Genomic DNA, 12,281 nt, shown 5'->3' with positions numbered 1-12,281 from the left:
TGTTTAAGAAGGAACTGCAGATGCTGGAAAATCGAAGGTACACAAAAATGCTGGAGAAACTCAGCGGGTGCAGCAGCATCTATGGAGCAAAGGAAATAGGCAACGTTTCGGGCCGAAACGTTGCCTATTTCCTTAGCTCCATAGATGCTGCTGCACCCGTTGAGTTTCTCCAGCATTTTTGTGTATCCTTGACTTCATTGTGTGGTTGAGGCAGTCCAGGTAAACATCTGAATCGCTGGTTAGCAACTACATTATTAATCAGGGTTTGGATTTTAATAATGGTTATTTAGAAATTTGTAAATTTGCGAAACCTCTCTGCTCCCCGTAAATTCCACCTGCATTCCTTTGCCACCTACCTTGCACGACAAGAAATATCACAACCAGCATGAAGCCCACAATGGGGTAGGTCTACGCCGATCTAACAAAACCATTTGCACACGCAGGGGAAGTGACAGCAGATGATATCAGAAGAGTCACAGCCAAGATGCTGCGCAGTAAGCCAGCTGTGACAGCGCTGGGCGACCTCAGTGATCTGCCAACGTATGAACACATCCAACAAGCACTGACCAGCAAAGACGGCCGCCTGCCCCGCATTTACAGACTGTTTCGGTGAGCAGCTCCCAATTTCTGACTGAACAGAGAAGCTATTTGTATACTCCAGGTTTCTGGTAGTAGTTTATCTGTGAGCTGCTTCTGTTGAGTGAGGAGTGACTGTATGTAAATAGAGGGGAAATGGGCTTTGTTATGTGATCTGATTGATTTTATATTAAGGGAGCTGAAAATCTGTTTTAAAATAACAGCTGTGATTACTTTGTTCTGTGATGCTGCTATAGTTTGTCTACTCCTGGACTGTGGTCATTCTATCACTGCACAACGGATGTCACGTCCTGCAATATCAGTCTTTGATCTTTGACGCAAGGCGCATTTGGCTTCATCTATATTCCCTTCCCGGGTTTCTGCTCCAAGTTGGGAAAAAGTACATAGAAAGCTGGAAAACCACTTGCCCATGCCTCCCACTGCATGCTCTGCCCTTTCTCCCATACTCCATAATCCTCACTCCACCTCTGGCCACTTGCTACGTACAAGTGTTTCTCCCCCGTATCAGCCACCTCTGGTTGATCTATTCCTTTCAGTACTAGAGGCAAGACAATGGGATCTGGGGCTTGCCCATGTTGCTGGTTGGAGAACTTGATCCTTGTTCCTCACATGGGCAAGGTCTAGGCAACTGATGGAAACAAGAATCAATGACAGGTGCTGCGACAGAACCACTTTGTGTTTTTGATGTGGTAAGATCAACGGTTGCTCAATCCTCCTGGAACCAGCAACCGAGCTGAGTATTCTTAAAACACTTTCATAGACAAGTCAGCAAAATTAGGTCAATGTAGTTAAACTACAAATTTAAGTGTTACAGAATTCAAGTGGGTTTGTGAGAGGATTGAGATTGCCACTCAGTGGTTCTCTGATGCTATCCGATGGGAGGATTCAAGCTCATCTCCTTCAGTGGTGGAGGACAGGCTGCATTGAGTGGCCTCCATTTTGTGTGTCTCCTCTACTCTGTCCCGGCTGGTGTCTTGCTGCTGGGTGACCACTGAGCACGGTCTAGCCCTAAGGATGCTTTAAACGGCTGTTCATTTTTACAAACACACCCAGTGAAGCTCAAAGGTAGACAAAAGTGCTGGAGAAACTCAGCGGGTGCAGCAGCATCTAAAGATGCTGCTGCACCCGCTGAGTTTCACCAGCACTTTTGTCTACCTTCGATTTTCCAGCATCTGCAGTTCCTTCTTAAACCCAGTGTAGCTCATTCTTGTCCTGTGTAAGTCTGTAGAGTCCCAGTTCTCCTCTGCTATTAACTCAAGAAAGAATTTGGCCGCACACTAATGACGTTTGAATTACAACTCTTGGAACCACTGGTTAATAGAACCAAGAGGTGTCCAAGCAGTGTATCCTCCAGTAAAAAAACTGTGCTCAGTGACCACTCGAACAAGAAGCTGGCAGAGTGATGCTCAGAACACACATGTAATGATATTGTTAATAATCCTCCTAAATAAATTTTAAAAAATGGGCTAAAATACCAGTCGGTTGTAGTCTTGTGTTCACTGATTTCTTTGGTGCCAGCTTTCCAGTAAAATAACCAAGGTTGTCATTTAAATTCAAGGCATCTCAGCAAGATTACAAAGGAATGAATCCTGGAAGATCTGCATTAGCGGGGTTAGTATTAGGGTTTGTTCTTGTTTCAGTTGGACTTTCGTTGGTGACTGGCTGCATTTGTTATGCATGAACTCAGGATATTGAGATTATATCACCTACATTATATTCTCTTGCGTGTATAAGGTTTGTGTTTAAATGGCCACTTAGAATACATCTAAATCACCATGCACACTTGTCTGCCTGGGTAGCCCAGCGTCGTGCAAGGCTTCAACAGGGAGAAACTTGGAAATAACATTTTAAACAACTTTTCAAGATCCCACATTTAGTTCATAAAAATCTGGTGTATATCAAACATTGTCAATGTGTTGTAAATACAAAAAGCCATAAAATATAAAACAAAGGTAATAATCATGGACTGATCTATGCACCGCTACCACTTATTACTGGGTTGCACGGGTTCCCTTGCGCACGCTGTTCTTCATCCTTCGGCATTGCACCTGAAGGCAGCTCTGCGACTGTGGCAAGGGCTTCCATCCTGTGCAAGGTCAGCCCTGTGTTCAGCACCCTTTGCAATGGTGCTGCACTGTTGAGGCATCTCTCTGTTGCATTGCTACAGATTGTGCAGATTAAGAAAGGCTCCTGTTCTAGTTGTGTCAGGAGACACTGCAGATTGTGCTGTTCTTCTGGTTCAATGAACTACATTGACTCGCATTCCTGGGGAACCGTCTCTTTATTCCCTCGATGTAGATATCTCTGTCAAACTGACCGGCACACAATGGGATGCTGAAGGAGTAAAGCAGACAAGTTGAACACACTCTGAAATATTCTGCTGCACATTCCCTAATATCCAATTTAGCTTAATACAGAACCAGTGCAAGTTCTTTATTTTTGCCCCCATTTTGGATAGTTTCACACTATAGTCCTTAGACTCTGTGTTTATCAAGGACTCAGTAAAGAAAGATGTGTGGACGTTGAACAGAAAAGAGAGCTGTCCTACAGGACCAGAAAAACATTTAGCATGGCAGGGGAGCAGAAATAAAAACAATGTCTCACTTGTCTTTTCCAGGTCGAATCTTTACTTGATAGAAGCAGTAGACAGGTCTGTGGTCCGAGGTTTTGATAGAGCTGCAGGAGCCATACTTAACCACAAGAATGTCATCTTTATGCCGATTCTTGTAAATGATTCTGTCCTGGAAGATGAGGGGAATAAGTTGCCTTTTGTATAGATCCTCCCTCTGGTTCATTTGTAGTGATAGGAGCAGAATTAGGCCATTGGAAGGTAGACTGGAGATCCTTTCCTCACCCCCACCCACTGCTTGTTGTGTGTGCATGTTACAACCACATTCCCTACATTACAACTCTGACCGAGATTCAAAGGGACACTTTTGCTGTGAAACACAATCCTTTCAGTTCTAGAGTTCAGACTTTAGAAAACTTATCGAAGCATCTGCAATTCCCTCACAAACCCAAATGTTCATAAGTTCTACGGGCAGAAATGGGATTGAGAGGGACAGATAGATCAGCCACGATTGAATAGCGTTGATAGACAATCGTGGCTGATCTATCTGTCCCTCTCAAGCCTATTCTACTGCCTTCTCCCCTTAACTTCTGGCACCTTTTGAATTTTCTTGTTTTCAAACTTAGGTAGAGTTCCATTAAAAAAAAAAAAAAATGCTACCATCCTTTCAGACTTCTAATGGATGATCATAACAGCTGCATTAAAAATGTCTTATCCTCCCTCTGGTTCATTTAATACAACTCTTAAACATGCCTCTTCTGGTTATTAACTATCCTCCCCAGTGGGAAGTATTCCTCATTTTATCCAAGCTTAAACTGCTGATTTATGAGAACCTCAGATCGATTACCTTTTAATGTTAATCAGAAGAATAAACGAGCGGGAAGACAGGTTAAAGAAGGGACAGCCACAGCCAGAGATTCTCACAGAAATAAAACAAACTCCTTCCACTGATTCCTTACCGTGTAAGAGGGAGTCCTTTTCTTGGAACTACTGTCGTATACATCACATCCAACGTCAAATTTGTAGGTGGGTGGAAAACATATCTCAGCTTCTTTGAAGCCTTTGAAAACAGACCCTGAGGAATAAGGAAAGATCAGTGAGCTTTAATGATGTTATTAACTTGGTACATAGGATGTGGACTGAAAAGTGCTACTGTCACATCATCAGCGAGCACACTCCCTCACTGCATACACCACATACGGGCGAGGTTCCAATTACTAATTGCTCTGAACTTTATACTGTAGTGAATTAGTGCCCATGGAACATATCCCACTGAGTTTGTGCAAAGGAAACAAGTACTCTTGGAGAGTCAGTGCCCTGTCACCTGCACCCCATCAGGTCCAGATGCCTTAGAATCCACAGCCTAGACGGGCCCTCACCCTGCTGCCCACCCCAAGTTGATGGAAGGTTCACAATTCATCCTACCCTCCTGTAGTTTCCTAGTTAACTCATCATAATGTAAAATGGAGCAGAGGTTTTCCTGGCTGTTGCTGTCCAGGAGCTCATCGATCACTGCTCGCTTCACATCCAGCCGAAAGTTGAAGTCACCAAACCAGAAAACATTGTCAAACCGAGAGGTCACATCATCTACAGGAATGGGGAAATAAAAAAGAGAAAACGCTTTACTCCTAGTTATATCAAATTATGAAACTCGCAGGCTATGTCAGCCTGGTTCAGTGGCAGCACACCACATGTTCACTTCTGTACACTGCAACGCACACAGGACCTTGTTATTAATCTATCAAGCTGGGGGCTCTGGCGAGAAGCTTCAAGGACATGGAGGGCTTTAGATGTGAGGGGTGGACTGAGAAGGTAGGTCTTTTAGTTACAAAGTAACTTTCACTTTGAAGCTTTTTATCTTCGCTGGATCATGAGCTCATTGTATAAGGTCATAAGTGATAGGAGCAGAATTAGGCCATTCGGCCCTTCAAGTCTACTCCACCATTCAATCCCTCCTAACCCCATTCTCCTGCATTCTACCCATAACCTCTTGACACCCGTACTAATCAAGAATCTTTCTCTCTGCCTTAATTATATCCATTGATTTGGCCTCCACAGATTCACCACCTTCTGATGAAAGACATTGCTCCTCATCTCCTTCCTAAAGGAACGTTCTTGTAGGAATCAGGCCCTGTGGCCAACCACCATTAAGCACTAGAAAAATGGAATGTGCTGGCAGAACTCCGCAGGTCAGGCAGCATCTGTGGAGGAAATGGACAGGTGCCGTTTCAGGGGACCTCTGATCAGTCTGCTGAAACACATATCCATTCCCTCCACAGATGCTGCCTGATCTGAGTTCCTCCAGCACTTTGTGTTTTGCTGAAGATTCCACACCTGCAGTTCTTTTAATATCAATTTATAACTAAGTTTACTCTAATGCCATTTTATTCTCCCCATACTTCTATCGACTCTCCTCCAGACTTGGCACCCACCTAAATGTTAGAGGAGATTTATAGTGATCAATTGACTTACCAATCTGCACATTTTTGAGATGTGGATGGGAACTGGAACACCCAGAGGAAACAACTTTCAAACTCCACATAGGTCAGGATTGAACCCAGGTCACCAGGTTTTGAAGCAGGAGCACTACTAACTCCGCTGTTATGCCACCCCATTGTTCTATATAACATCTCCCACCAGATAACACCAGAACTGAGAGAGTATGTACGTCAAGAAGGGCTCGACCCGAAACGTCACCCATTCCTTCTCCAGAGATGCTGCCTGTCTTGCTGAGTTACTCCAGCATTTTGTGTCTACCTGTGATTTAAACCAGCATCTACAGTTCTTTCCTACACAAGAAAGATTAAATATTCTGCAGTGATCCAATCAACATCTTTCCCCCAATGATGATGGATCAATACGTCAGTCATGATAAACACGTTTTTTTTAATCTATGGTGGTCATAAATACAAGATAGGATTAATATAACAAGCAAGGATCTCAGGAGAAACTTCTATCTGATAATGAATGTGGGGCTTCTTACCAATTGAAATTGTTGAAAAAAAAAAAAAAAATCTATTAAGGGGTACCTGGAGAGTTTAGTTTATTGTCAGTGAAAAGCTTTTCTCGCGTGCTAACCAGTCAGCGGAAAGACAATGCATGATTACAATAGAGCCATTCATACTGTGAATAGCTTTTAGTGTAAGATAACGGCAGAAAAGTCTGATCAAAGACGGTACGAAGGTCTCCAATGAGGTAGACAGTAGTTCAGGACTGCTCTCTAGTTGTGGTGGGATGGTTCAGTTGCCTGATAACAGCTGGGAAGAAACTGTCACTGAATCTGGAATAAGTGGATTATGTTGCTGAAAGGGCGAGGAGAAGAGTGGGAGAAGGCCATCTATATGTTTGTTGGTTCGAGTGGTCAGTTTTGACACTATTTTGTACGCAAGACCCAGCTGGCTTTATTGCTGCACTCTGCAAATCGCACATTCTTCAAAATACCAGTACTCACTTGGGTTTGATCTGTACTTATTGGTGTTGGGAATGATTCTTGGCAGTCCAAGGGATTCTATTGTTTTAGTGTAGTCTAGCATCCGCTCAAAAACCTTCCCTGGCCCAGCTGAGGGAATAGAGATAAATTCAAATGAGTATAAAAAATGATACATTTTACTGATACTTCCCCAGAACATCACCAAATCATACTTCACTTGCACCGTGTCACTGTCCCCTTGATTCAGAATACAGCAGCACTTTTAATACGTCAAATAGGTTTAAAACAGTGAAAATTGAATAACCATTGGGTAGCAGCCCTACCCAAGAAGATTGAGATTTTTAGGCATGTGGGATATAATCTAGGCAAATGCTTCCTAGCAACGCTAGAAAAATGCCCACATAGCGGGCCCTCTGGATAGTCCGAGCTGTTGTCTTTTGGATGCTTTTTTAAACAGCCTTCAAGCTGGGAAAATCAGTCCAAATTAATTGAATTCAAATGTGCACAGCGCTAAGCATACCTAAAACTGAGGTGCCAACCCAATGATATAACATGCTGCAAAAACAGCAGTCATACACAGCAGATTTCAAAACCAACATAACAGATTGTAATCCTAGCACAGAGTTGTGAAAGGTGATGGTCAATTAAATAGCTAAAAAGACAGTTCCAAGATGATCTTCATCCTCGACACGCGAATGCTAAAGACCAGGCTGAAGTATTAGCAAACGTGTTCAGTAGGAAGTGCCAAGTGGCTGAATCTGCTCATCATATGACGAGAGACTATGGACAGGAAAGGTTGAGGGATATGGGCCAAACATGAGCAAACAGGACTAGCTTAGATGAGACATCTAGGTCAACATGGACGAGGTAGTCCAAAGGGCCAGTTCCCATGTCATCTGACTCTATGATTGATCCATGATCTAGAGTGCATCTTCCTATATCAGCAACTGATTCTGCAAAACTTACAGGTGAAATGAGAAGTAATGAAGAGGAAGGATGTCCCAAAAAAAGTGAATGAGATCCCCACAGCTCCTTTCGTCTTGACCTGGGAGATGATGCGAGTTGTCACAGATGCTTGTTCCACCTCTGATAGAAGAACAAATAGACACATAACGTAAACCTTCAAAACTGATGATCCAGATATTCCAGCCCACACAGAACCAAATCAGCTCTTAAATATCAGGTTGTCCCAACTTGCACAAGCAAAACAGCTTGACACCCGAGAATCTACACTGTATCTAACCCAAACTTTACCTCTCTTAGGAATGATCGATCGATTAAGAGGAGTGAGCTCTACTCTGTACATAACTGGTGCTATAGCTGACCTGAGTGTCTGAAGTAAGAGTACTCAAGCTTCTGGGCCTGGAGGTCTGTTTCAAGGTCAGAATAGAAAATGAGCGACAGTATTTAATGACATTTCTGAATGTTTGGCACGTTGATATATAAAGGTACACATGCAGTGATGTTAAACTGTACAATGCTTGTCTGGCATCGTGTGCAACATTCCACTGCACAGACAAGGCCTATCCCATCACTGAAGCAAGTCTCAGCTTGAGAGTTAAAGTCTGCTTCAGCTTAAAGGAGTTGACTCTATGTGGGCCATTTTCATTTCCCCCTGCCCTCAACCCTAGTTGCTGAAGTCCTCTGATGTCCCATCATCTGCCCAACCTGTGCTCCCTTACCCGACCAAACAATGAATGACCTGTCTGATCATTCCACCAATCCTCCCACCCCAGGCCAAATTCTCTCCCTCCCTGAACACCCATCTCCCACCCGGCACAATCCTTTTCAAGAGAGTTAGATTTAGCTCTTAGGGCTGAAGGAATCAAGGGATATGGGGAAAAAGCAGGTACGGGGTACTGATTTTAGATCAGCCATGATCATATTGAATGGTGGTGCTGGCTCGAAGGGCTGAATGGCCTCCTCCTGCAGCTATGTTTCTATGTTCCCCTGACCTAGACCATGCAATCTTCACTGCAATCTGCATGGGGTAAACAGAATGAAATAGATTTAATTCTTCAGGTCAGACCTTTCATCTGATTTTGTTTCTGCACAATCTGCTGAGTATTGTCATCTTTTTCACATTTAATTCAGATTTTCATATTTAATTCAGACCGGCATGGTGACACAGCGGTAGAGTTACTGCCTTACAGCGCCGGAGTCCTGGGTTTGATCCCGACTACGGGTGCTGTCTGCACGGAGTTTGTATTTTCTCCCCATGACCGTGTGGGTTTACTCTGAGATCTTTGATTTCCTCCCACACTCCAAAGACGTACAGGTTTGTAGGTTGATTGGCTTGGTATAAATGTAAATCGTCCCTAGTGTGCGGCCGAAGGGCCTGTTTCCTAAGCTTATCTCGAAACCAATCGTAATTTTAAGCACCCATTGTACTCTGCTTTAAAATGTTGTTGAAGAAGGAACGGTCTTTCAGTTCTCAGCACTCACCTGAACAGAACCAGATGAGGTCTCTCCTGATGAACACGGAGAGTTGCAGCACTCCGTGTGAAGCTGAGCACAGCAATACAAAGTAAGGCCCCAAGATCATCTGCAGGCGGATCTCCCACTCTCTCCTTTGCAAAGGGGGGTGGGGGAAGGGGAGGGAATGAAATTAGGTTATTCAAGGCATGATCCTGGAAGGTGTCTGCTAAGACATTAAAAAAAATACAGAAACTTGGCTGTTAACACCACCCCTGGGTCTATCGGACGACCCACTCCAGAGACCCATTCTCTCTTGGAATAGAATCCCGAGTTTGAACACCCTTTTCCATCCCATGATCAGAAGCTGCCTAAATAGTTGGTCTCAGGCCATGGAGGGAGAGCAATTAACTGTAGTACCTTCAGGGTTGAAGGTAGTCTAGACAAGACAAAGAGAGCACCTGATTTGATGCTGCACCAGTTTGGGATGAGAGAAGTATATTATGGGACATTCTTTTTTTTTTTTTTGGAGGGGTTTGGAGGCAAGGGGAGGGTACAAGAGGAACTGATTGAGAACCTGCAAGACACTGGATAATGCTGTGATATTCTGCTGCTATTACTTGTCTGGGATTCCTTCCTGAGTACCGATGACATACAGGTCATGTATGGATTGAGAGTCGGAGGGCAGCAGCAGATCCTCCAGTGAATCCGGAAACTCCTGGGAAAGAGTGGAAACAGCACCGGTTAGAACAGGCTTGCTTCCATCCACCGTGATCGGCGGGAAGAAGAAAAAGCTTTCGTTAGCACAGTGCAATGATTTTACCTTCAGACATCCCAAAAGTACTTTGCAGGGAGTTAAATATTATTTTACTTAGATTCATCCAGCATGGAAACAGGCCCTTCTGCCCACATTGCCCATGCCGACTAAAACGGCCAATCCAAACTGGTCCCATTTGCAGCCAGCTGCCCTATATCCCTTTAAATCTTTAAGAAGGAACTGCAGATGCTGGAAAATCGAAGGTAGACAAAAGTGCTGGAGAAACTCAGCGGGTGCAGCAGCATCTATGGAGCGAAGGAAACAGGCAACGTTTCGGGCCGAAACCTTGCCTGTTTCCTTCACTCCATAGATGCTGCTGCACCCGCTGAGTTTCTCCAGCACTTTTGTCTACCTCCCTATACATTTTTCCTATCTAAACCTTTCCTAGTGCTTATTTTATTATTTAATGTGTGCATGTGCTCTCCATCTGGTAGAGGTGGCACTCAGGACCAGATCTCCAACTGGTTTACTTATTCCTGATTGTAACGGGCAGCTGTGACCAAGTGTCTCGGCTCTTAACACATGGCAATTTAAATGGCTTGTCCACGTAAAGCAGAGAGATCACGCTGGGCGTACCAAACCTAAACATAAAAGAGGCCAGGTGACTTGGCCTTGATGCTATTCTATATTCAAACTGAAAATTCCTCTTCATGGAGGTTTTGTCTTTGCTCTGTTTCCTATGGTTAGTTGCTCACCTTCTTGCCTTGCGTGTTCCAGGTGGCAATATACACTTGTATCATTTTGTTAGGAAAATAACGCTGCAATTCACTGGCTCCCAAAAGTGATCCGCCGGCCAGGAGATTACTGTCCATGTAACTCCTGTCGAGACACAGAGGCAGATGTTACAGTGCAGGCATGGTATAACAGTCACTAGAACTCGCTATGTTCTTAGCTAGCAGTCTTTCCTGCACACCATTTGCCCTGCCATATCATTATCTTCATCTACCTTACACTTTGATCCCAGAGCAGTGCAGTCTGTCAGTTGCATCGTGCCTTTCTTCTGCGACTGTGTATAAAGCCCAAACATAGAAAAAGGCATGAAGGCGACGGAAGAAAAGCTCTACGTTGTGGCGGACCCGGAACTCGTTGAGGTGACGGCGGAGGGGAATGAAGGAGAGGCCTCTGTTGAGGACAGACCATTCCGTATCAGAAAGGGGGCGTCAGGGGAGGATGGTGAAGACACGACAAGGGTGGGGGTTGGGGTCAGAGGAGGGCGGGAGCGAGATCTGTGGGGGGGGGGGATGGTGGGTTTTCAGAGAGGAGCGAGGCGTGTGGGTGGGGTGTAGTCGTGGTAACCTGGTTAAAAAGGGGGGAAGAGGAAGACCCCATCACTACTGAGGTTCCCTGTAGGAGGGGGAGGGGGGGAGAGCAATAGGGCCCAGCAAAGTCAGACCACGTGGTGCTGGAGTCTGCATTGTGGAGGCTGTGAGCCTGGTGCTGAGCCTGGAACTCTGGCGAGGCCCGCTGGTGGGCGGCCTCAGTGGCCCCGGGGAGACGGTGAGAGTCGGCAGCCGCGGAGGTTTCGGTGGTCCGGGCCTGGGTTCGGCCGGGAAGGCGGTGAAGGTCAGAGAGGCGGTGGATGTTGGTGCCGCTCCATGTGGTGGCAATCTCGGCCTCGTGGTTGTCGGCCAGTCCAGCGGTGGAGCCCCAGGCCTGCGGTCGGTCAAGTCGAGGAGTGTCGGTGGAGGGAGTGGTCTGGAGGCGGGCAAGCGTGATCCTTGGCAGAGTCGAGGTTAGCGAGGAAGCGTTTGTTTTAGGCGTGGATCAGCCATTGAATGAAGTACAGTTGGGGTCCATTGCAGTTGTGGGTGAGTGAGGCTCGGAGCAGCGGGAGAGTCAGAGCGAGGGCCTGCTGGTGCAGCATCAGCAAAGCCACTTTCAGTACCTGGATCAAAAAAACCCTGGTTTGTGCAGACATGATTCTACTTCCTCATAACTGTATATTATTTTGATCAGGACAAGCCTATAAGCCTTCTATGGTTTGGAGGGGGGGGGGGGGGTGCAGAGGGTGGAATGGGCCGATGAGAGTAGGGGCCCTGATGGTGATTAAGGAGTCCCACAGGACTCACTGGGACATGATGAGCCAGTCTTAAAGCAAGGAAGTCATGCTTAGGCTTGTAAGGCGCTGGTGAAGCCACATTTGGAATATTGTGAGCCGTTTTGGACGCCATAATTGAAGAAGGATGTGCTGGCGTTGAGGTGTTTAACATAGAAAGTAGGTGCAGGAGTAGGCCATTCGGCCCTTCGATCCAGCACCGCCATTCAATATGATCATGCCTGATCATCCCCAATCAATAACCCGTGCCTGCCTTATCCCCATATCCTTTGATTCCACTAGCCCCTAGAGCTCTATTTAACTCTCTCTTAAATCCATCCAGTGACTTGGCCTCCACTGCCCTCTGTGGCAGAGAATTCCACATATTCACAACTCTCTGGGTGAAAAAGTTTTTTCT

General features: G+C 45.4%; 2 protein-coding genes across 7 annotated transcripts in view; one reads left to right on the top strand and one right to left on the bottom strand.

The window, feature by feature from the left end:
- The window catches only part of pmpca (peptidase, mitochondrial processing subunit alpha), a 19,589-nt gene extending 17,518 nt beyond the window's left edge, over nt 1–2,071 (top strand). The window contains 1 exon segment of the mRNA XM_033049300.1: nt 444–2,071. Coding sequence (XP_032905191.1) covers nt 444–613 — 170 coding nt within the window. The 3' untranslated portion in view covers nt 614–2,071.
- A 379-nt stretch (nt 2,072–2,450) lies between these two features.
- Nucleotides 2,451–12,281, bottom strand: part of inpp5e (inositol polyphosphate-5-phosphatase E) — a 31,501-nt gene continuing 21,670 nt past the window's right edge. For 5 of the 6 annotated variants that reach the window (XM_033049295.1, XM_033049293.1, XM_033049296.1 and 2 more), the window contains 9 exons: nt 10,524–10,647; nt 9,632–9,729; nt 9,042–9,166; nt 7,563–7,682; nt 6,618–6,725; nt 4,592–4,753; nt 4,126–4,241; nt 3,202–3,338; nt 2,451–2,931 (listed from right to left, as the gene is read on the bottom strand). In XM_033049295.1, the coding sequence (XP_032905186.1) occupies nt 2,802–2,931; nt 3,202–3,338; nt 4,126–4,241; nt 4,592–4,753; nt 6,618–6,725; nt 7,563–7,682; nt 9,042–9,166; nt 9,632–9,729; nt 10,524–10,647 (1,120 nt within the window). In that variant the 3' untranslated portion in view covers nt 2,451–2,801. The remainder of the gene's footprint in view (nt 2,932–3,201; nt 3,339–4,125; nt 4,242–4,591; nt 4,754–6,617; nt 6,726–7,562; nt 7,683–9,041; nt 9,167–9,631; nt 9,730–10,523; nt 10,648–12,281) is intronic. The other variant, XM_033049292.1, reaches the window with a different exon arrangement.

The sequence above is a fragment of the Amblyraja radiata genome, chromosome 32 (genome assembly GCF_010909765.2).
Source record: "Amblyraja radiata isolate CabotCenter1 chromosome 32, sAmbRad1.1.pri, whole genome shotgun sequence".
NCBI classification, from domain to species: domain Eukaryota; kingdom Metazoa; phylum Chordata; class Chondrichthyes; order Rajiformes; family Rajidae; genus Amblyraja; species Amblyraja radiata.
Note: the sequence above shows the minus strand (reverse complement) of the source record. Positions and strands in the feature narration are given on the sequence as shown.